The sequence below is a fragment of the Papaver somniferum genome, chromosome 3 (assembly GCF_003573695.1).
Source record: "Papaver somniferum cultivar HN1 chromosome 3, ASM357369v1, whole genome shotgun sequence".
NCBI lineage: Eukaryota > Viridiplantae > Streptophyta > Magnoliopsida > Ranunculales > Papaveraceae > Papaver > Papaver somniferum.
This window is the reverse complement of record NC_039360.1, coordinates 69,807,070-69,832,880: the sequence shown is the minus strand read 5'-3', so window position 1 is coordinate 69,832,880 and position 25,811 is coordinate 69,807,070. Positions and strand designations below refer to the sequence as shown.

Genomic DNA, 25,811 nt, shown 5'->3' with positions numbered 1-25,811 from the left:
TTCAAGTGGGACAACCATGAATGATTCTCGTTCTCTCTGTAAAAGAAGAAGAAGACTGTAAATTATATATTCGCGAATCCAAATGGTCCAACTGACTCTACACTCATCTACTCTAAATCCCTCTAATAAAAAGGGGGATATTTTTTCGTATTCTATGACTGAGACTGACAATTAAATTCTCTTTTCCGTTTCTTTTATTCCTTTCGATCTTTTTAGGCCTCCTTTCTGAGTAGTACAAGTGTTGTCTTTGGTTGTTCGATCTCTTTTATCTCCAGGTATATTGCTTATTATTAATTTCTGGGTTCATTTTTATTTTTGGTTTCAACTGTTTTAGTCTCAATCCGGTATTTTTTTCTTCTCTTGGGAATCAAGTTCGTTCCAGGTTAGATCAATGATTGTCACTTTGTCAGATTATAAATTCTTATACAAATTTGCTCTGTGATTTTATGATAATCAAATTGATGTGAATTATTTTTTTTATGTGAATCTGGGGTTTTAATTATAGTATTATTACAGAGATTTATAGGGTATTTCATGGCCTATCAAATGAAATTGAACTTGAACTTTCTGTGTATGCGTGGTTTGCTTATTTGGTCTGGGTGAATGACTGAAAGAAAATTGGTCTATTTGTAAAGTTTTCATTGTCAACTGTAGTTCTAGTTGAGAAGGGGCTGACTGTTGTTCAAATTGGTGTATTTCTAAAGTTTTCATTGTCAGAAGGGGCTGGCTTATGCAAAAAACAACAACCATTGATTGGTTTTAAAGTATTCAGCTTCCACCGATTATAGATTGTATGCCATACATCGAAATAGAATAGATGAAATTGAGTTTTACATGACATGTATTATTGAATAGGGAACCAAATATCTCATGGTTGTATGCATTTGTCATTTGGTTCATAGTTGTCAGCTGGTATGCATTTGTCATTTGGCTCATAGTTGTCAGCTGGTAACTCTTAGTCTTATTAGGTACTTGCGTCAGTACACAGTAGAATTCCGCAGACATATGTTTTCTGATTTTGCGTATGGTGTTTTATTGTTGGATTTGTTAACTGTTTTAGGTTCTAATATGCGACGTGTAATGAGTTATTGCCAACTAACTTTCAGGATATGCACACCTCCTTCTTTTAAAGTTATCGAGCCTTGTAGCATCTAGATAACTGATTGATTCATAACTCATCACATTTTAACGCCGTCTTCTTTTATTTTCGAAATTCTGCTAATAGTGTGCCCCCAATCATGCTATTAAGTGATCTATTTGAGCTTCATCGGCTTAAATTTCCAGATATAAGTTGGTTGACCCTTCTTTCATATTCAGGTGGTGTCCAATTTCGTCTTACATATTCAGGTGGCGTCCAGTTTCGTCATTCGTATTCAGGTGGTGTCCAGTTTTGTCTTTCATGATGAAGCTCATGTCTTGTGCTTGAGAACTTATTTTGATCTGTAATTTTCGATGTTTCCGTACTGTTATTAAGCTCACGAGTCTTGGGAACAGTTATTTAGAAAATCATGCAGCTATATCATCATCCGTACTCTATGGACAGCCAGAAAGTCAGGCTCGCCTTGGAAGAAAAGGGTATTGATTACACATCAAACCACGCCAATCCTCTCACAGGAAAGAACATGGATTCCTCATTCTTCCGTATGAACCCAACTGCCAAACTCCCTGTTTTCCAGAATGGTGCTCACATTTTGTTTGATACCATTGAAATAATCAAGTAAGTTTCATCTGTAACTTTCCCTTCTCGTTTCTTCTTTTGCAGAACATTTCTAATATATTGCACGCGACGTAGAAATTTACAGGTATATAGAGAGAGTGGTGGAAGTCTCTTCAGGGGTTGAGACTAATACCAGTAATGACAGAGAAATCAATGAGTGGATGCAAAAGATTCAAAGATGGAACCCCAAGATATTCACACTCTCCCACGTCCCTGATAAGTATCGTCTCTTTGTATCCAAATTCCTTCGCCGCGTGGTTATTGCTAGAATGGCAGAATCTCCAGATTTAGCAAGCGTCTACCACCTGAAGCTAAGAATTGCATATGAGACCGAAGACAAGTTAAAAAACGTTGATCTTTTGAAAGATAATGAGGAAGAATTAGTTCAACTTCTTGATGAAGCGGAGGTTCAGCTGAGTGAGACAACCTACCTGGCAGGAGAAGAATTCAGCATGGCAGATGTAATGCTCATTCCTGTTCTTGCACGGCTATCACTCTTGGATGTAGAAGATGAGTACATTGAAAGCAGGCCAAATATCTCCAAGTACTGGAAGGTGGTTAAACAAAGGCCTAGTTATAAAGCAGTGATTGGGAATTATTTCTCTGGCTGGAGAAAGTATAGAACGCTTCTAAAGACGTGGTTGTTTGTTTGCATCAGAAGTGTTCTGAGGAAATATTGAACAAATAGTTGAGGAGAATAATGATCATCTCCCCATGCCTGAGAGAGAATACTATATACGTGTACTATTCTGTGATTGTACATTGGTGAGTCTTTGATTCTAATAGTCCACTGGGAAAGCCGATCAGGTAATTGAAGAATGGTCGGTGTTTCCTTTTCCAACAGTTTTTTCTTTGTTGGTTCAATAGTCGAAACAATCTGGATTGAGAGAATAAAAATCACGAGTTCTCCTCGTAATTCCCACTTGTAGTTCTTGGTGCCTGTGTAGTTTGAACGAGTACTTTTCTGTATTTGCTGTCCTGTATGCATCACCTGTAAAATCAACATCAACAAATTCCTTCCCCTGCATATAAAACAGTGCCTCCTATAACTATTTTTCTTCTTATGATAAAAAAATTTGTATTTAGAATATTAATTTTCTTTGCGTATGAAATGACAACTATTTCTTGAGTCTCGAGCTGATTAGCGACTCAGCGAGGTGCTACATGTAATTTGGTTTCGAGGAAGAAGCTATTTTAACTTCTCTTGCAAGCAAGAAAAGGCTTTGCAGATGACCAATTCATAAGCAATACTTAGAGCGGTATCCTAATACTTAGAGCGGTATCCCAATACTTTGCAGATGGCCAGTTGTTTTCTTCTTCTCTGATATGATTGCTAAAGGGTTAGTGGAACAAAAAAAAAAAGGGTTAAGGATGGATGAGCAGGGAAATCTAGATTCTAGTATGTATTATGTGTTGGGACAATTGGATCGCTCTGATACCAATTGTTGGGGTTCAGAACCATCTACGTGCTAATCTTGCGGAAACATATTAGCTAACAAGAAACACTTGATCTCTCGGATTGCTCCATGAACCTTACTACGATCTAGGATAAGAAGAAGAGAAAGAGAACCACATAGATGCAAGCCATAAGCAAGGCAACAAGAAGTAAAGTACTCAAAGATTTAACGTGGTTCAACAATATACACAATGTGTGTAATATTGTCTACATCCACCAAACGGCTACGACCTCTTTATTCATTATAGAATCACCACTGAGAATTACACAACTGACTGACTATATCAATCCATCAACTCACCACAACGTGACCGAACACAAGAACTCTCACAAGCATCCTATAAGATCCAAAGTAGTGTCTTCACCCATACGAGATAATGTTTACCACATTATCTACCTCCACAAGATGATCTTCTTTGCACACCCTGATATAGATTACCATGGACGCCTTTAGTTCAACACCAATAATCTAATCCAGCACCACCAGGATGATCTTCTCCTCAACAAGATGTCTCACTACACCAAATCAGACATTTTGTTACACTAATATGTGTGACATCTTATTTATTATCACACTTATCAGTGTAATAAATATGGCGTTATTCTTTTGTTACACATTAGCGGTCACACTAATAAGTGTGACTTTAATTAATTTAAATCACACTAATAAGTATGTCAAATCTATAACATATATTAGTGTAACAAATTATGCAGTAACTAAGAAAAAAATTATTTTTATTTTTCCCACCCTGTTTTGGATTCTTACGCCCGTTTTCCCCAAACCACCACATTGTGCATAATACTAAAAAATAGTACCCAAAAAATTTAATAGAAATTAAATTAGTAAAAAGAATTTTTTTTCAAACATCAACTAATATCGTGAACACTCTTTAGAAGCTAAACGATGAAAACTAACAAAAAAAACTATAAACTAAAACATCAAACTCTATCTAATAGTACTAATCTGTAACAAGGTAAACAAGGTTTAACTTTTAAATTGCAAACGCTTCTTATGTCATACTATCCAACCACCAGCAACATAAGCAGATAACTTATAGTAGTCATCACCTTGAGGAGCGTCCCAAATTGGTGCGGCATCATCGTACACGCATTCTATGCGAACTTTTCTTTCCTTCTTTTGGACAATTCTGTTGTGGCAGACTTCACCTTCCAAACTGGTCACCACATATCCAGCTGCAACTATTTTTCCATTCACTCTGATTTGAAGACTCTTCATAACCAGAATTGTCGAAATATGTGGCTCTGACGTGGTATTCAAATTCCCGTAAAAAGAATGATAGTCTGAAGTGAAGTCAGGAGTGAACTCAGGAGTGAAGTCAGAATTAGGGTACACAAATCATTCAAGATTGTCTCTTCCTTTGTCGGATGATCACTAGATATTTTTTGTGCCATGACCTGTAATGCAGTAGTACACAATCGACATAAAGTCATAAATGCTTCAATATAAAGTTTTCATATATAATGTGTACTATCATTTCTTAGAATCTTAAAAGTTAACCTGATAACAAATACTGGGAAAAGCCTAACCGGGTAAGTTTTTTTTAGGATATTACAGATCATATCAAAAAAAAAATAGAAAAGACGGATGAACTGAAACGTGGTGTGCCAAATATTAATGAAAAAATAAGAAAGGATTTCTAGTCAAAGTAGCAAAGATCTTACATGGGAGAGACTACCAACCTACAATAATTGTATGTCATTCAACATACTTCTAATTTTAACTTTCAGTTTGACATACACCAACATCACAATTTTCACTGATAGTACTAAAGCAAGCCCTATGGGAGTTATAAGGTTGCAATTATTGAAGTACAAATTTGATACGGAAGTTATAAGGTTGCAATCATTGAAGTACAGATCTGACTAACAAGTTGATCTTAGACAGTGATACAAAAGATAAGGCAACAATGAAAACAAACGAAACAGGGTTATTATCATCAATTAATTGCAAGGGTTGGGTTTACCTTTTTAGTCCGATGACGGGAGAGTTGCATTTGTTAACTGTAGGAGCTTCGCAGAAACGATGGAGGAAAAGCCACGTAAAGATCTTTTACCCTTGTCTGGGCCAAAGACATCAACTAAACCATCAGAACCAAAATCATACGAGCAATTAGTTCCATTCTCTTTTCGCTTCTCATAGACAGCTTTGACTTGCTCCTGTGTAATGTGTTACCTAATAACAGTTAGGAAAGTTTAAGTAAAAGTTTGACATGCTTTTAATTCTTGATATACCTACATATTTTTCAACTGTTGATGGATGAACAGTCCCATCGCGTTTTTCATGACCCTTCATCCAAGGATATTCACGATCCTCTGTAAGCATCCCATCCTCTTCTGCCTGCTCATTTGAATCCATATTGGTTGTATAACCATAACAAAATATAATTTCAAAATAACTAGTAGAATTGAGGAGTGTATAAAACATACAAGGAGATGACATTTGTTCGCATAGGTACGCCTCCCAAGAGTATGGAGCATTGTGCATTTCTTTTTGTTCTCTGACTTCTTTTCATGGCTTTCTCTTACTCCTTCTTTGAACTCATTCTCGGCGAAAGCGGTCCAATTACTAGGAGTAACCCCCACCGGTACCTCTGCTAGAATTTGCTCCTTGCTTTTCCACGCATTTGGATCCAAACCAGCTTGAATAGCTGCTTCAATTTGTTCGTTACCTTTGTCTATCCTGAAATAATTCTGTCGAAGCTGGTATTTGAATGATCTGAACTTCTGTGAAAAGGCTACTTCGAGGTTCGGGCGTACCAAGTATGAAGGAGCATTAAACTCAAACTCGCTCTAAGTAACAAATGTAATGGTTAGGGTCATGATTCAACAAGAAAATCTAATGTATGATAAAAATATGGGTAGACATAACCCTATACATAGTACCTTTTGTAAAGTCTAACATACACCAAAATGAAACTCAATACTCAAGAGTCAAGAATAAATGTATCTAAAAAACTTGTTGACCTAAAACAGAAGGGTATACATACCATTAAGCCATTCCATACATTCTCCTTGAAGTTTTCCGGGACAATCCTCCAATCTTCATAACGTATTGAACAATGCGCTCGTAGAAGTTCCCCTACACGAGAAGCAAGTTTTTCTGACTTTTTTATATTGGTCTACAAGATGCATCAACTTCAACAAAAAGTTTCAAACTATTCCCAACAGATGCACTATTCTGCGATGATTGAGTGGTTGTAGTTTGTACACCATCACTGCCATGTTGATTTGTATCCATGCTACACAGTAAAAGATGAGTTAGTAGACAATATATAAAAAGAAACGCACATAATGGATCAATCCTTTAATCAATAAACAAACCATCGTATGAAATAAGTTAGTAATAACAAACTGAAAAAAGGATCTGTAATAACAAGTAGTGGGTGAACTAAGACAAAAAAACAATTTAAAAGACATTTGCAAAAACATTTCATGGTAAAAACGAGCCTCCTGAACTGGCTATACTAATGGGTTCATGGATATTTCAGTTATGGACTGGCATGTTAGTGAACAATTTGGTATGCTACTGTATGTAAGGAGAAGTGACAAAATACTGATCAAAATCATGTTTCTTTGGACAAATGTTGTTCTCAAGAAAATCTTTGGTATCCACACTCCAAAAGTTCTCTACAAAATTAACCAGTATATACAGATCATATTCATGACAGACATCATATACGCATTCACATATACATTCATTGTGTTTATGATCCCTGAATAGAGTTTTAAATGATACCTAGTGAACTGTATAGAGTATGCAGTACTTGTTGACAACCAGAAAGACACTGGGCAGCTAGTTGTAGATGGCGGATTTTCGACAAGGGCTAAAATCGTAAACTCATAATTATACGAAGCTCTGATCCAGCAATCAGACGTGAGTATTGAGACACGGGTCTCTCATCGAATTCTCAACGTAGAGTACTTTCTCTTAGAGTACATGTAGATATGTAGTCTCACGACTGGACAAAGACATATCTCATGAATACCGAACACTTTCAGTGATTATTTCTATATAGTATCACGAGATGGACGGCTCCTAGACAGCTTGCTCTGCTGGTATAGAGCGATAACGTCTTCAGGAACAAACAACGAGTTTACCCTGACTATATAAAGGATATGACTTACCGACAAGCTCATATCGGGATAATTAATGCTCCTAGACAGCTTGCTCTGCTAGTATAGAGCCACAAAGTTAATTATTCCTAATTACAATTGCTCATATTCCATGGTCGAATCCACGACTGGTCCCATGGAATGGCAATAACAATTGCTCCTATTCCATGGTCGAATCTGCGACTGGTCCCACGGAATGGCAATAAACAATTGTTCTGATTCTATGATCGAATCCACGGCTTGATCTCATAGAATAACAATAACTATATTATCTCATTACTCCGATTTCATGATCGAATCCACAACTGATCTCATAAATAGTAATAGATAAATCTTAATTACTCTGATTCTATGGTCGAATCAACGATCCCATGGAATGGTAATGCTCACTTTATTATTCTGAATTCGTAGTCGAATCCTCAGCTGATCCTATGAATTAATAATAAACATCTTATTACTCAGTTTTGTGAATTATTCTCCACTGAATTCCACAATTAGTAATAAATAATCAACAACCGGGGGTCTGAGCTACCTCTAAGCAAGCCCCGATTCAAATGGTGGCAGTGTATTCAACGACGATACACTAACAGTCACCGCACAAACGAGTATTTCAAAATACAACGAAACGATGAACCTATGCAAAATAGGGAAGAAAATAATAAATAATTAAAAATATTGACCAAGGTGCTGGGAACACGGACACACGACCTATCGACCATGCCGTGGTCAGTTTCACGCCAGTTTTATATTTTTAATACATTTTATTATTTTCCATGATTTGATGAAAATTCTCTCATCTGATCAAATCTCCTTCGTCTCGAGGAAGCTCCTCGGTTTCATGGTACTTCCATAAATCCATAACAAATAATATAAAATTAAGGAAAGGAGTGTGGGGCGTGACCATTAGCCAACCGGCCATGCCTTGGTCCCAGCCGACCCCACACCCCATGGTTCCTTATTATTTTATTATTATTATTATTATTTCTCTAATTTCATGAAAAAACTCCTTGATTTCATGGTATTTTTTGCACAAATCATCATATAATAATAAAATAAAATAAAAATATGAAAACTTGTGGGACCGGGCCACTAGCCGGTCCCACACGCCCTTTGCTTTATTATTTTATTATTATTTATCCTATTTTTCCTTGAATTCATCAAATTCCTTGATTTTATGGTATTTCTCTCAAATTAGGAAAAATTCCCTCAAATCATCAAAAATACCTAAAAATATTAAAAAATTATGAAAAACTCGTGGGACCGGGCCATATCCGGCCGGCCATGCCTCCATAGTCCCACACGCCCGTGTTTTTATTATTTTAATATTTTGCTTTCATGAACTCATGAAAACTCCTTCAATTCATGGAAACTCCCTAAATTCATCAAATTTCTCAAAATTCATGAATTTTTCATAAAATCATCAAAATATTATAAAATTAAGGAAAAGGCACCACGGGACCGTGGTCACGACCGGCCGACCATGCCTTGACGATGGAGGTCCCACGACTCCTCATTCCTTATTTTATAATTATTTTTCATCATCTCATGGTGTTTTCCTCAGTTTCGTCGAAACCCTAATTTTGGCATATTTTCTCGAATGGATGCTCAATTGCACGCCAGAAAATATCAAACTTCTCAGGACTGAGACGCGGACGCCTTGGGGACACGAGCAAGCTATCTTGACCGACCAAGATTGGCTCTTTGGCTCACGGAAGCCGGTCCCATCAATTTTCACAGTTTTGACCTAATTTGCACAATTGCTCGTATTAGATCCAAAACTCTTCCAAACACTTTGGATTTTCATGAAGTGATCATCAGGCGGTCACGTGACTACCCAGGGATGGTTTCATGACACCATGGTCGGTCCCTCACTCCGTCATAATTAATTAGGTTTTCTCACCTTAGGCTCAGACGAGCATTTTCGAATAAATTATTAAACCAACATTTAATCATTCTTTCACCAACAAATCGTCAACTCTTCAGGAGTCGCTCCCTCCTTCGTCCCATGGTTAAACTTCTGACGAACCATGAATTGATCATCATTCCAGATTCCAAGCTTAATAATTTTACGACGACCTCATGGTCATTAATTTTATTAGTTATGCTCGGTTCAACGACCAGTATTCTAATTAATATTTTTGGTACGCTGCCAATAATCCATCAGATGAGCAACATATGCTCAGACGATCAAATATTCAATAATTCATCACATGAGCAACACTTGCTCAGATGATAAATATTTGCTCAAACCAAGGAATATTGGTTCAACAATCAATATTCAACGATCCATCGAATGAGCAATACTTGCTCAAAACTATACCTCTGTCTCTTGACATGTTCAATTCATGAGTTTCGGAACATCATGTTCAACTCATCAACTACATGGACTCATCGTCCCATCAAACCACGAAGTTATCAATTGACTAACAAACCACGAGACGTCAATCGTATCATTTGGGGGGATATCACTTAGGGTTTTGGTCTGGAGGTCTATGGCACGTGTGTTCAAACACACGATGGAATGTGAGAAAGTCGTGCAATCAAGTTGAAGGAATTCACGAGGTAGTGGGTGGAAAATCGACCAAGTCTCCACACGTTGAGCAACTGGTTTCAAACACGATCTCCACTTCCCCACTCCTTGATTCCATCAACTGTCACACTTCATGGGATCATGGTGTCTACATTTCCAGCAATATAAATAAGTCTCTGAATCATGATTGAAAGATATACGAACAGAACATCATCAATCTCACGTCTCATCGACAACACGAGATCATCAACTCATCAATTGAGCAGTTATTCTCAATTGAGCAATTTTAATCATTCAGAGCTTATCATATTCAGAGTTCACACACCCACAATCTTTGATTACCATTGATTCCACAGATTTCTCAGCTTCCCTCCTACAGATCAACCCATCCTCTCTTGTGACCGAATTTACTTTGGAACGGTCATTGTCTTGATTTAGGCCGGAGTACTACAGATTGATCTCTCGAATCAAAAGAACCCCCTTTGCAGCGGCGCATCTGTGTGAAGTTTAACATTTCGCTCGATTCGAGGAGTCTCCTCCGTACGGTCGTCTCCTCAATTCCTTAAAAACCAGCAAATCGTTTTTCCCCATCTACATATTGGCGACCACAGTGGGAGATCATTCTCTCGGTTGCAATCTCATAATTTCACAAGATGGTTGATCTCAGGTCAGGTTCAGTTACGAATCCTAACACAAACCGTGCTAGCACTAGCAACAATAACAATCAGAATATCCCGGAGACAATTCCGACCTCCAACACTGATGGTGGTGACATTACTCCTCCTCACGCCGAAGGTCATCCACTGTCCGGACAACACCCTGAAGAAGTCAGAGGAGATCCACCGCCTACCATTGCTGATCTTATCAAAGCGCAGGAGACTCTTGCAAAGAACCAGACTGACATGGATGCTACACAGAAGGAGCTGTGTAATTATCTTAAAACTCTTACTGACAAGATGTCAGAGAAGACTCAAGAGAATGGAAAGGAGAAGGAGAAATCCTCGGACGACGGTCCTGAAGTAATTCCAATCCATACAGTAGAAGACGACGAAGTCCACAAAACTGCTGCAGACAACTCATCAGCGAAGGGATCACCGAATTTCATCACTCGCGAGGATCTGGAGCACCTCTTAGAGAACCATGTAAAAGGCAATACATCGCATGACCATCGTCATCAACCTCCTTATCTTGCCGCTACGCAGAGGATTTCTCTCCCCAAAGGTTACGTTTCTCCAACCTTCACCTTGTATGATGGAACTGGTAATGCTCGGGAACATGTCTCTCGTTTTCTCGAAGCCCTGGGAGAACATGAACATAATCGTGTTGTTCGTCTCAAAGAATTCTCAAAATCTCTGAAAGGCAGAGCATACACCTGGTATAAAAACATCGCACCAGGGACTATCAACAATTGGGGAGAAATGGTTAACGCATTATACAGGAAATACTTCTTTGTGTCAGAACAAGTCACCCTCTCCGACCTTGGAAGGATGTTTCAGAGGATCAGTGAAAATCCCAATGATTATGTGAAAAGGTTCAGAGTCCAATCCCTGGATTGTCATGACCCAAACGTCACGGAGCAACAACTGGTGGACTTGTGCATCAATGGCATGCTCCGGTCTACAGGGCCGTGCTGGAAAACCTTCGATTCCAGACTTTCTCAGAGCTTCACGAAGCTGCGAAGAGGTTGGAAACCACTGCACCCGCTCTTTTGGAAAGAGCAAAGTTTACAAAGACTGAGGATTCAAAAGACACTCGAGGAATCAGGCGTTTGATCAACAAGCAGTACAACCTGCAACCTTCAACAAATGTTGTCGCGGAAGGGAGTAAGCGAAAAGCAGAACCACAGCACAAGAAGACTTCCTCCACCCCTTCAAAGGCACATAAGAAGGAGAATTCGAAAATCCCTCCTCAGCATACGGAAGATCCAGAAGCACCTGATTTTCCCTATTCAATGAAAGAAGTTAATGAACTACTCGATGCCTGGATTCAAGATGGTGCAATCAAATTGCCTTATGTCAAGAAGGAACCAACTGAAGAGGCTATGGAAAATCCTCGGTATTGTCGCTTCCATAGATACGTCAGCCATCCCACGAGTGATTGCAAAATTTTGAAGCGCATATTCAAAGAAAAGGTCGAATCAGGAAAGCTCAACCTGGGGACTGAGGGAGTGCACAAAAAACCCCTCCCAGTCAGAATTTTTACCATCTCTGAACCTCCTGTCAAGGAAGCGGTCCAATCTCTGATCGAACATGTCTGCGAGTTGTTGTATCTTTCGAAAGCTCAAAGGAAAGACATGTTTGCTGCACTGAACCACATCATGTCCGGAAAACGTCTGCTGATCCAAGAAACCACCACCGAACCTTCATCCACCGACAAAGAAATGTATGACTGGGGACTGCTCACCACAGTGCACATTAAAGGAAATGAGTTCAAAAGGGCGTTCGTCGATGCTGGTACCACTATCAACATGATCCCTTTGAAAAATCTCAGAGATGTCGGTATTACTCGACAGGAAGCCACCCACGCTCCCATAGCAATTAGGGACCACGAAGGAATCTCTAGAGACGCATACGGCTTCATCACTCTCAAAGAAAAGGTTCGTCAATCACCCCACAAGTAGCTGCAAAGTTTTGAAACGCATATTCAGAGAAAAGGTTGAGTCAGGAGAACTTAACCTTGGAGCCGAAGGAGTACACAGAGATCCTCTTCCTGTCAAGAGTTTCTCTATTTCTGAAGCACCAGTCAAGGAAGCAGTTCAGTCATTGATACAGCATTTTTGTGAATTGCTCTATGATGTAGTTTTTAAGTGGTAGTAAAGTTCGTTCAACTCGGATTGTGTAGACTCGATTTTAGACTCAAATTAAAATAGAAAACTTAAAAAGAAATTGTACTCAAGATTATAAAAAGCACTGAGACTCAGAATTCCACCAATCTCCAATTTTTATGTGATTTAATCTAGTCAATATTTATGCAACTCTTTACGTTTAAAGTGATTCTAATATTTTCTCCTAGACAATTACATTCTCAAAACAACAGTTGTAAATCGAAAGCATGGACCATCAAAAGATTTAAGCGTTTCTTCTCTGCCGATTTCCTTAAGCGTTTCTAAGACTTCCAAATCATCCGAAACTCTTCCTTAGATAGAATATCACCTTAGGAAACAATATCACGCCTTTAGTCTCCCTGGAATTCCTAAAATAATTCCACAAAGTTTCCGTGCAAAACTCAAACTCTGTTTCCTTTTTCTGGATTATCCATCCCAATTTGATCGATTCCAGCGCACATACCAAGCCTGTTATGCTCAATCACGTCCAGCCCAACAAATTTCAGCGATTGAATCTCTCTAAAACACCTTCGAAATCCAACCCAAAGTTTGGTTCTTTGCTGGATATTTTTCCCGCCAAAATTTCATTCGAATTTGAGAAGGAAGTGACCTCCCCCTATCCTGTGCTGGTCTCCCTTTAGCAGATGCCTGGAAATGGATCACCCCTTAGTAATTAGGTTACCCCTTATCCAAAGTGAGAGTCAGTATAGTAATTTTCTCCCACGAGCGCAAAAACCACTATTTTAGCAAATTTCGCCGCAAAAGCTTATTTCTCCAAAAATACCTACAGGGACATAAAAAGCCATAATAAATATAAAATCGAGCACTAATAATATATACAATTGAGATTATATAAGACACAAAAATGTGCCTATCACTCTATCTATCAAAAGCACAAAGAGGAGACACGTTCACAGCTTTGAACCACATAGTGTCTGGGAAACGCCTACTGATTCCAGAAGTACCTCCTGAACCATCAGCCACCGACAAAGAAATGTATGACCGGGGACTGCTCACCACCGTGCATATTAAAGGAAATGAATTCAAAAGAGCATTTGTTGATGTCGGCACCGCCGTCAACATCATCCCTTTGAAAACTCTCAGAGCTGCTGGCATTACTCGACAAGAGGCTACTCATGCTCCCATAGCAATCAGAGACCACGAAGGAATCTCCAGAGATGCATACGGCTTCATCATTCTCAAAGTCACGGAGAATTTGGTCTGCACTGAGACTAAGTTTTTCATAATCCGGGAAGACCCTGGATACGACATGGTCTTTGGAAGAACTTGGATTCATGCCGGAAGGATAACGATGCCTTCAACACATCCTGTCATCGACAAAGATTCCGAGTCGGAAGACGAAGCAGAGGACGCACCACCGTTTGAGCATCTGGAAGAAGTAAAAACTCTGATGGGACTTACGCAGGAACTTGGAGAAAATCTGCACACCTTTGTCAGAAGGTTTCGAGCTCAGGCAAGTCTTATTCCTCCACATGCTCCAATATTACCAATGTTCAAATACGCTACTATGGTCCAGGGACTTCTCCCCATGAAAAATTTAGCAGTCATCAAAAGCTATGAGTGGGTAACTTCACCTCAGCAATATTACACTCAATGGTTGGGTTCAGAACTTCTTCAAAACGGTCACTCCAGAGGTTTATTGCTGAAGACCTGGCTAAGCATGATCAACACTATGCTGGATACTCTCTTCCGCACGAGTGTCCATATGTGCCACAATCGTGGAATTCCGTCAAACAGGGAATTCCAAATCAGCGGAAGATATTCAAGGCACGATCGACCAAGCCTAACAAGTTTTATGAAGGGGACCTGGTTCTCAAAGCAGTTCAGCGCGGTCTTCATTCTACAAAGAACTTCAATTGGGAAGGACAATTCATGGTCGCTAAGTTCGTGGCCGGAGGATACTACAAATTGATCGACAGATGGCAGAACCCTACCAGTAATTCACGAAAATTGGCTCAAGGAGTTTATCTGAAGTTATTGGACATTTAAGGTATTGGGCGTTCGAAGCATTCATGGCGTTTGGATTTAACATTTAGGATTTTCTTTCATTTGTATTTCAATTCCTCCAAAACGTTTGCAATACTTGCATTCAGTATTTGAATTCAACAATTTATTAAAATTCAGTTCATATTTCGTAAAAGAAAATCTCTATCAAATCTACAAGAAAATCCTTAACCATCAGTCAATCCAAAACCATCTAAATACCAAAACCCAAGTATAAACCTCACATCTCTCATAAATTCAGAAGTTCAAGAGATCACCAAGAAAAGGCTTTCGATCATCAGCATCCTTCAAGATTTCCAAAGCCGCCCTATCCTTGTTCAACTCCTCGGTCAGCTTGGAAATCTTGTCCTCCTTCTCCTTCACAGCATCATTGGGGAAGGGTATGTTCTTCTCACATGAATCCTTGATAACGTTTATTTGCTTACGAAGCCATTTCACGTTGAGGCCAAGTCTTTCTGAATTCTCCAAGTTAAACTCCCAATCAAAGAGTATATCTGGAGTCACGGTATTCCTGGGTCTCGTATGCATATCACTCACGACACGCAAGATAACGCCTACTTGCATGGTTAAAGCATAAGCACGTCCAGGGTTCCTGTCAACGATCATGTGGCCAAACTTCTTCCATATCGTCCCGTACAAGCGTGCATATCCAATGGGAACGCTGAATCCACCGACCAGTTCATGATACGGGAGTGAAGTGTTAAAGGGAGGATCGAAAGCAACCCCTGCAGTTGGATATTTAGACACTATTATACGGTTCTCGGTCACTGGAGCGTCTTCCACGACCAAAGCAACAGTTCCTTCGGTATTCTCCGCTGCTATCTCGGTTTCTTCTATCACTGAGGCAACAACCATATGGTTTTCCATAACATCAGCAGCGACCTTCTCATGGCCTCGAAGTTCAGGGATGGCTGTCTCTTCATCAATAACTTCGGAAGGGTTAGAGTTATCATTATTGGCTCCAGTATCCTCAACTTCGGTATTTAGCACCTAATACGAAGATTACATTAGGTTAGAGTCACGAAGCCAAAGGAGATTATGAAACACAGTATACCCACAAGGAGATATCATCAAATTTCATCATACTACATTCAAGTCACGAGCAAATAACATGAAAGTCATGAAAACACATTTTACGATGAGTCCGTCTGAAGAAACTGAACTCTTCCCTGTACTAAGAGATGAACTGGGAGCAATCTACAAGGAATCTGAGGATGGGTCATATTCCATTATCTTCGTATGTATGTCCTATATGACATGTCAAAATTTCATGACAATCCGATGAAAGAGCGAGTAGATGTGTCCAACATATCAAGTGATGCGCAATCTGAAAAAGTTCTGGAAGTCTCCTGGAAGTTGACTATTTCGCCTTTTTCAGGCTCTGAACGTGTTCAAAACTTAAAAATCTTCTTCGAAAAAGCTTGGAAATTTTCCGGGCTTGAATTTTCACATGCATATCATCAAATCCGACTCCGGACGAAGATTCTACAGCGTTTCTACTAAAAAGCTGGGTTCTGAATTTTCTGACGACGAAATTCGACTAAGTTTTCATATATTCACATGGGTTCTCATTCATTCATTCACAAGTCAGCACTTTTATACTTCTATGAAGAATATACAGGATATATACTTACTTGAGGAGTCTCCAAAGTGTCCAAGGGGTTGGAATTGTCCACATCAACGACAAGAGGAACATCACTTCCATCCGGCTCCGAATCTTGGGAATTACCTCCATCTCCATTCCCAGAGAATGATTGAGTTCCAGAATTCTCCATCTCCATGACAACATCCTCCTGTACACGTCCTTTACAATCAATATTTTCATCTATGAAGCACCACATTTGAACATGTGAAGAAATACTTACAGTTTCTTCGTCACTCAAATCAGCGATTGCTTGTTCAATAGCAGAAAATTGAAGACCTTCAAGACTTGATGGAGTAAAATTCTGCAACAAAATTAACAACATTGGCTTCATGATTCTAATGTTAATAGCAATAAAAGTCACGGTGAGAAATATTGGGAACTCACCAAAGAACGAACTGGGGACTTCACGGTATTAGGTAACAACTTATAACTTTTGTTCCAACCTTCTCCGCCGTGAACAACTTCTCCAATATTTGAAAAATCTGCATGGATTCGAGGTCTTACGCTACGACCGTCCTGTAAAGAATTCAATAACATGATCAGAATACAGTTACCATGGTTTCATAAAAGACATGTGGAGAATCTTACTTGAGAACATTCTGGAGATAATTTTCGTTTATCACCAGAAAGGTACTTCAGTCTTGGTCGACCAGAGATCATCTCAGCAGACGGAGGAATCTTCACTGGAGTCTGACTAACTGTTACGAATTCATGCAACCTCTCAAATTGTTGATGCCATAATTCTATATAACCTGGGGTTACATATGCAAATCTATCAGAACCAGGAAACCAGTAACTACTCCCTTCCACGTGAGTGTGATCTAAACGAGACGCAAGCTGATCAAATGATGGTTTCCTTCTTAGGGTAGTTGGAATACATTGATCCATACCCATTTGTCGAGCCGCCCTATCAATGTTGTATTCTTCTACGACCCACTCTCCATGCATAACGGATAACAAGTGACCAGGAGTACAGCTCAACATGAAGGATCTCTCACCATCATTCAGGTTAGCACCAGATTTCAAAGTCGTGCTCTCTCCAGTATTGAAAGTCGTTGGTTGAGAAACATAATCAGGAACCGACACCCAAGGACGAAAGTCGAACTCCGATTCTTCATCCAACACATCAATGAGGCGTGCTTTAGACCGAGGATGCTTTGTAGACCAACGCATGATTCGGGAATTATCTTTCTCGGCGAAGATGTGACGGGCATCAGTATTTGGTCCTTGCAGGATATTACGTGGGATAGGCGCATAATTCTTGAAGTGTTCCCACATCAAAGCTTGAAGAAACATCGTGTTAACATAACACTCAATCTTCATGAAGCCATTCGACACGCTGGAATCTAACACCAAGGAGTCTAAGTTAGAATACAAGGAACCCAAGAATAAGCTACCTATTGGGAGTTGCTCACCTTGAGCCATCTTAATAGCAAAAGGGATTAAGTAAGGCTTCAACAAATGTCCATTGTCTTCGAATATGTCTCTGGATAACCATAAGCATAAGAAAGTGGAAATAGGTAACATACCGGTGATGGGACTATCAGAAACTTCATCTCTTGGCCACCAACGTGTCAACCAATGGGCATAACAACCTTTACTACCAGACTCCTTGTTCACTTCTTCCATCGCAGCTGTCAGAGTGTCAAAAACCGCTTTTTCCTCATCCGAAAGACCTCCAGAGAAATTACCTGTAATCGGGAGATGCATCAAATCAGCCACATCTTCTAAGGTAAAAGTAAATTCTCCCCATCTACATATGAAGGTGTGAGTGGAAACACACCAACGATCCAGAAAAGCCACGATACTTTTCACATCATGATTAATAGACAAGTCTCCAGAATCTTGAATAGCTCTCGTCACTTGTGCCTGGTTGAGCATAGCCCTGACATGAGGGAAGCCCAACATATGCCTCGCCCATCCAGAATTTTTTTCCAAAGGGCGTCGAGAAAGCTTAAACTTTATGGTCGATGCAAGGAAAAGCCCTCGTTCGAGACAAAGCCGTATTACCATCTTCGGGGTCACCAATTTATTCTGGGTCACAGTCCTAGGGTTGATCAGAAGACGATATACTGGGTATTTGAGATATACTTCAGCTCCTTTTGGATCCTCCTCGAAGAATGCGTCGTCTATATTCGGAATGTTCTTCACTCCAGTGGCATCCTCCTATTCTTCACCAATGGAGGTCTCGTCCATGCATGCATCATCCCTGGAGATGTCATCATCAGTATGCGATTCGTCCCTTGAAGTATCGTTGGCTGGGGAATTGGTCATTTTTGCTAAAACAACTGCAAAGTCCACATTACATTCTACTTCAGTATGTTGTCCAGACACGAATCAAGGAAATACGGCAAAAATGGTAACTCTTAACTCTTACCTTTTGTACTTCCACTAACAACAGTAATAGTAACGGTAGAGTTAACACCTCAAAATCGTTCGTCTCTTCGAAAACTGCAAAAACGAACGAAACTTTATTAATTTCGAAACTGATTTTTCATAAAATCACGGACACAATTTTCATAATGTGAACATTCACACAACTGACCTATGAAGTTTACAACAATAAAATATTTCATCATAAATATATCGTCTATCTTCGAAGGTTCCTCAAAACCCACGTTTCTGATTTTTCAAAAAACAGCAATTAATGCAACATTGCTTACATAAATTCTAAAGGATTTTATCTAATGAAAAAAATTCATGAAAATAAAATATACCATCATATTTTTCACAATATATGTCACGGCTGTATATAAAAAAAAAAAACTATTTTCCTTCGTATCGTCGCTATTTGTCTTTAAAACGAAGGTTTATTTCAAAAATATTGTGAAAGCTCACATCTCGTACATATGATAAAGTTTTGTATTTATATGAAAGCTCATAAGAAAAATTTATCACTGGACACAAGTTCATCATATGAATTTTCCTTCGAGTCGTCGTAATTTTTCTTTAAAACGAAGGATTATTTCGATTTCGTGAAAATTTACTCCTTTTATGATAAAACCGTGGTACACATGAAAGATCATACACTAAGTTTTATCACTGGACCTAAGTTCATATATTAAAAAAAAAATCTCTCCTAAATCAGGGATTATAGTTAGTTTTCAAAACTAACGATCGAACGAACATACGTTTTCAAAAACGAAGGTTTTTTTTTCATCTTGATCAAGGCATGAACAATTCATGAAGGTCATATACACACTAATATATACACATGTATATAATTTCATCTTGATCAAGGCATGAACAATTCATGAAGGTCATAGAATCAGCAAACATCAAAAAAATAAACGTACCTGGGAGCGCCGGCCGGAAATTGGCCGATGGCGACTGGCGGCGGCAGGTGGATCGGGCGGCGGCGAAAATTCAAATCTCTCCTTCTCGTGAAGATGGAGAGGTGATGAAGAGTTGGTAGTGACAAAAATAAAAAAATAGGAGGGTTAATCCCTTTTATGCTATTTTTTACTTCCAAAACCTAATTTTCTAAGGATTTCCTTATTCGGCTCGGCCCGCGAATCCTAACCAACCACAGACTCGTCATCCAAACCAGCTTCTCAACATCAATTTAGGCTCATCAAACGACGCTCCAATCATGACATTGAAGCCTTCATCAAGTCGTGGTTTGCTCATGCTCTCTAAATCCGGTAACGTCTCAACTTACGACTAAGTTCAATTACTGGTATTATTTATGGCCGGAAAATCACCATTTAATGCTGACTGAGGAACACAGCTTTCCTCAGTAAGCAGGGGACTTAATGTAGATGGTATATTTTCGACAAGGGCTAAAATCGTAAACTCATAATTATACGAAGCTCTGATCCAGCAATCAGACGTGAGTGTTGAGACACGAGTATCTCATCGAATTCTCAACGGAGAGTACTTTCTCTCAGAGTACATGTAGATATGTAGACTCACGACTGGAAAACGACATATCTCATGAATACTGAACACTTTCAGTGATTATTTCTATATAGTATCACGAGATGGACGGCTCCTAGACAGCTTGCTCTGCTAGTATAGAGCGATAACGTCTTCAGGAACAAACAACGAGTTTACCCTGACTATATAAAGGATATGACTTACCGACAAGCTCATATCGGGATAATTAATGCTCCTAGACAGCTTGCTCTGCTAGTATAGAGCCACAAAGTTAATTATTCCTAATTACAATTTCTCATATTCCATGGTCGAATCCACGACTAGTCCCATGGAATGGCAATAACAATTGCTCCTATTTCATGGTCGAATCTGCGACTGGTCCCACGGAATGGCAATAAAAAATTGTTCTGATTCTATGATCGAATCCACGGCTTGGTCTCATAGAATAGCAATAACTATATTATCTCATTACTCCGATTTCATGATCGAATCCACAACTGATCTCATAAATAGTAATAGATAAATCTTAATTACTCTGATTCTATGGTCGAATCAACGATCCCATGGAATGGTAATGCTCACTTTATTATTCTGAATTCGTAGTCGAATCCTCAGCTGATCCTATGAATTAATAATAAACATCTTATTACTCAGTTTTGTGAATTATTCTCCACTGAATTCCACAATTAGTAATAAATAATCAACAGTCGGGCGTCTGAGCTACCTCTAAGTAAGCCCCGATTCAAATGGTGAAAGTGTATTCAACGACGATACACTAACAGTCACCGCACGAACGAGTATTTCAAAATACAACGAAACGATGAACCTATGCAAAATAGGGAAGAAAATAATAAATAATTAAAAATATTGACCAAGGTGCTGGGAACACGGACACACGACCTACCGACCATGCCGTGGTCAGTTTCACGCCAGTTTTATATTTTTAATACATTATATTATTTTCCATGATTTGATGAAAATTCTCTCATCTGATCAAATCTCCTTCGTCTCGAGGAAGCTCCTCGGTTTCATGGTACTTCCATAAATCCATAACAAATAATATAAAATTAAGGAAAGGAGTGTGGGGCGTGACCATTAGCCAACCGGCCATGCCTTGGTCCCAGCCGGCCCCACACCCCACGGTTCCTTATTATTTTATTATTATTATTATTATTTCTCTAATTTCATGAAAAAACTCCTTGATCTCATGGTATTTTTTGCACAAATCATCATATAATAATAAAATAAAATAAAAATATGAAAACTTGTGGGACCGGGCCACTAGCCGGTCCCACACGCCCTTTGTTTTATTATTTTATTATTATTTATCCTATTTTTCCTTGAATTCATCAATTCCTTGATTTTATGGTATTTCTCTCAAATTAGGAAAAATTCCCTCAAATCATCAAAAATACCTAAAAAATATTAAAAAATTATGAAAAACTCGTGGGACCGGGCCATATCCGGCCGGCCATGCCTCCATGGTCCCACACGCCCGTGTTTTTATTATTTTAATATTTTGCTTTCATGAACTCATGAAAACTCCTTCAATTCATGGAAACTCCCTAAATTCATCAAATTTCTCAAAATTCATGAATTTTTCATAAAATCATCAAAATATTATAAAATTAAGGAAAAGGCACCACGGGACCGTGGTCACGACCGGCCGACCATGCCTTGACGAAGGAGGTCCCACGACTCCTTATTCCTTATTTTATAATTATTTTTCATCATCTCATGGTGTTTTCCTCAGTGTCGTCGAAACCCTAATTTTGGCATATTTTCTCGAATGGATGCTCAATTGCACGCCAGAAAATATCAAACTTCTCAGGACTGAGACGCGGACGCCTTGGGGATACGAGCAAGCTATCTTGACCGACCAAGATTGGCTCTTTGGCTCACGGAAGCTGGTCCCATCAATTTTCACAGTTTTGACCTAATTTGCACAATTGCTCGTATTAGATCCAAAACTCTTCCAAACACTTTGGATTTTCATGAAGTGATCATCAGGCGGTCACGTGACTACCCAGGGACGGTTTCATGACACCATGGTCGTTCCCTCACTCCGTCATAATTATTAGGTTTTCTCACCTAAGGCTCAGACGAGCATTTTCGAATAAATGATTAAACCAGCATTTAATCATTCTTTCACCAACAAATCGTCAACTCTTCAGGAGTTCTTTTTATTTGCTCACGTGAGCATATGGACACTACATGGTTGATCCACGGTCCCATGTAGTCGCTCCCTCCTTCGTCCCATGGTTAAACTTCTGACGAACCATGAATTGATCATCAATTGATCAAATTAGGGTTTCTGAATCCAAGGATCATCATTCCAGATTCCAAGCTTAATAATATTACGACGACCTCATGGTCATTAATTTTATTAGTTATGCTCGGTTCAACGACCAGTATTCTAATTAATATTTTTGGTACGCTGCCAATAATCCATCAGATGAGCAACACATGCTCAGACGATCAAATATTCAATAATTCATCACATGAGCAACACTTGCTCAGATGATAAATATTTGCTCAAACCAAGGAATATTGGTTCAACAATCAATATTCAACGATCCATCGAATGATCAATACTTGCTCACAACTATACCTCTGTCTCTTGACAAGTTCAATTCATGAGTTTCGGAACATCATGTTCAACTCAGCAACTACATGGACTCATCATCCCATCAAACCACGAAGTCATCAATTGAATAACAAACCACGAGGTCATCAATTGACTAACAAACCACGAGACGTCAATCGTGTCATTTGGGGGGATATCACTTAGGATTTTGGTCTGGCAGTCTACGACACGTGTGTTCAAACACACGATGAAATGTGAGCAAGTCGTGCAATCAAGTTGAAGGAATTAACGAGGTAGTGGGTGGAAAATCGACCAAGTCTCCACACGATGAGCAACTGGTTTCAAACACAATCTCCACTTCCCCACTCCTTGATTCCATCAACTGTCACACTTCATGGGATCATGGTGTCTACAATTCCAACAATATAAATACGTCTCTGAATCATGATTGAAAGATATACGAACAAAACATCATCAATCTCACGTCTCATCGACAACACGAGATCATCAACTAATCAATTGAGCAACTATTCTCAATTGAGCAATTTCAATCAATCAGAGCTTATCATTTTCAGAGTTCACACACCCACAATCTTTGATTACCATTGATTCCACACATTTCTCAGCTTCCCTCCTACAGATCAACCCATCCTCTCTTGTGACCGAATTTACTCTGGAACGGTCATTGTATTGATTTAGGCCGGAGTACTACAGATTGATCTCTCGAATCTAAAGCACCCCCTTTGCAGCGGTGCATCTGTGTGAGGTTTAACATTTCGCTCGGTTCGAGGAGTCTCCTCCGTATGGTCGTCTCCTCAATTCCTTAAAAATCAGCAAGTCGTTTTTCCCCATCTACACTAGTAAATATTGCGTATGACATCCTAACAAGTACATTTTGTTGCACAATGCAATGGTCTTTCAAGCTTATACTATCTTGTCACAAGATTTAAACAATTCACCCAACAACAATGATCCCCCTTCCTATTGAAGTGTTGCAATAGGATATTCTTGCTCAGCCCAGTCGAACTTGTAAAAATTCGCCTCCAATTACAACCAAACAAACCCAAAAGAAATATCACAGAGAATCAAGAAAGACCAAGACACATCATTAAAAGCATTCTAAAGAAGGAAGGACTAATGGGATTGTACCGAGGCCTTACCGTCACAATGCTAAGAGATACACCTGGTCATAGTGTATACTTTTGGATCTACGAATTCACCAGAGAGAAGCTACACCCGGGTTGCAGAAAAACAGAACAAGAAACACTAAAAACAATGTTAGTTGCAGGAGGTCTGGCAGGAGTAGATAGCTGGATTGCTTGCTATCTCCTAGATGTGGTGAAATCTAGACTCCGAGCACAAACACAAACTAGGTTGGATAAATGACCACCTAAATATCTAGGTATTGTTGATTGTTTTTCGCAAAAGTGTACGAGAAGAAGGTTATAGCGTTCTATGGAGAGGACTAGGTGCTTCAATTGCAAGGGATTTCATGGTTAACGGTGCCATCTTCACTGCCTACGAGGTTAGCTTGCAAATATTTTTCAGTAACAACCAAACAGAGGAGAACGGATTACAGATTAAGATGATGTTTTGCCTCATAGTATGGGAAAGTTACGAAGTGGAATTCTGCAAGATAGTTCTGTCGTGCTCATTTGGAAAACATACAAACTATGGTTTCCCTTGGTAAGGAACAATAATGAGACTTTGACATGCTAATATTCTTTACTTCCAAAAATATACAAACTAATATTTGTATCTCAACTACGATACTCTTGCCTTCTTGTGTCTTGCCAAGCAAACACCGATTAATTGAAAACCAAATCTACGTAGGTCTTTCAAACAGTTCACAAGAATATAGCACGAAGTATAGAGAATAAATAAACTTACTTGAAGCCATGCATAGGGTTTATGCTCCAATAAGTATCAATGCCAAATCTCCATGTAGAGCACCATAAACATCAAGACCATACATCTTGACCACATCGAATGCAGATCACCTGATATAATCCCATTCCTTCAAAAGTAGGATTTACTTTGCTTTGTTCTCAAAACTGATGAAACCAAATCCTACACATACTTGGTAACATCAAACTCTGCATCTTCGGAAGTTGTAACATCAAATCCTCACATACTTGATGAAACCAAATCCTTTGTCTTCAAAATTTTCAGCCGATCCAGAAAACCCCAAAAACTTCTCCCTTCAAATATTCTATCCAACCAAAAGCTCTGATACCAATTTTTGGGACAATTGGATCGCTCTGATACCAATTGTTGGGGTTTAGAGCCATCTACGTGCTTATCTTGCGGAAATATATTAGCTAACAAGAAACACTTGATCTCTCGGATTTCTCCATGAACCTTAGGATAAGAAGAAGAGAAAGAGAACCACATAGATGCAAGCCATAAGCAAGGCAACAAGAAGTAAAGTACTCAAAGATTTAACGTGGTTCAACAATATACACAATGCGTGTAATATTGTCTACATCCACTAAACGGCTACGACCTCTTTATTCATTATAGAATCACCACTAAGAATTACACAACTGACTGACTATATCAATCCATCGACTCACCACAACGTGGCCGAACACAAGAACTCTCACAAGCACCTTATAAGATCCAAAGTAGTGTCTTCACCCATACGAGATAATGTTTACCACATTATCTACCACCACAAGATGATCTTCTCTGCACATCCTGATATAGATTACCATGGACGCCTTTAGCTCAACACCAATAATCTAATCCAGCACCACCAAGATGATCTTCTCCTCAACAAGATGTCTTACCAACATCTCCATATGAATACTCCATAACGACATATGTTCCAACATCGATAAGTATCCCATAAGCACTATAATGGTGTACTCCTTCCACCATTAGGTCTCTCACATAACCACCTCAATAGGTGGGATGAATCCCTCACATCTCTACGAGATTTACATTGAGGATTCCATGACTAAAACACTTAGCCTAGACCTCCTTATATAGGAGTCACAAACTTGGTTCCC

The 25,811-nt window shown here is 39.1% G+C and overlaps 1 protein-coding gene, 1 long non-coding RNA gene and 1 pseudogene across 5 annotated transcripts; 2 read left to right on the top strand and 1 right to left on the bottom strand.

Annotated features, from left to right (window-relative positions):
• Positions 1-2,740, top strand: LOC113356437 (glutathione S-transferase TCHQD-like). Of its 4 annotated transcripts, none has more exons than XM_026599572.1 (4): positions 1-275; positions 1,318-1,377; positions 1,495-1,717; positions 1,803-2,740. In XM_026599572.1, exons 3-4 carry the CDS (start codon positions 1,509-1,511, stop codon positions 2,395-2,397), a joined length of 804 nt encoding a protein of 267 aa, XP_026455357.1. In that variant the 5' UTR covers positions 1-275; positions 1,318-1,377; positions 1,495-1,508; the 3' UTR covers positions 2,398-2,740. The 4 variants fall into 4 exon arrangements, with proteins under 4 accessions (XP_026455357.1, XP_026455355.1, XP_026455358.1 ...); XM_026599573.1 differs by lacking the exon at positions 1-275 and adding an exon at positions 326-382; XM_026599570.1 differs by having other exon boundaries at positions 1,318-1,717.
• Positions 2,741-5,773: 3,033 nt separating this feature from the next.
• LOC113361343 lies at positions 5,774-6,274 on the bottom strand. Its single transcript, XR_003365090.1, has 2 exons — positions 6,182-6,274; positions 5,774-5,984 (listed from the first exon to the last, which is right to left on the bottom strand). It is a non-coding gene; the product is annotated as an uncharacterized LOC113361343 (long non-coding RNA).
• A 387-nt stretch (positions 6,275-6,661) lies between these two features.
• On the top strand, positions 6,662-24,487 carry LOC113359556 (annotated as a pseudogene).
• Positions 24,488-25,811: the final 1,324 nt, after the last annotated feature.

Coding starts and splice junctions, on each gene's coding strand:
- LOC113356437 (XM_026599572.1), top strand. CDS start 1,509: ATGCAGCTATATCATCATCCGTACTCTATGGACAGCCAGAAAGTCAGG. Junction 1,718..1,802: donor GATACCATTGAAATAATCAA/GTAAGTTTCATC, acceptor AGAAATTTACAG/GTATATAGAGAGAGTGGTGG.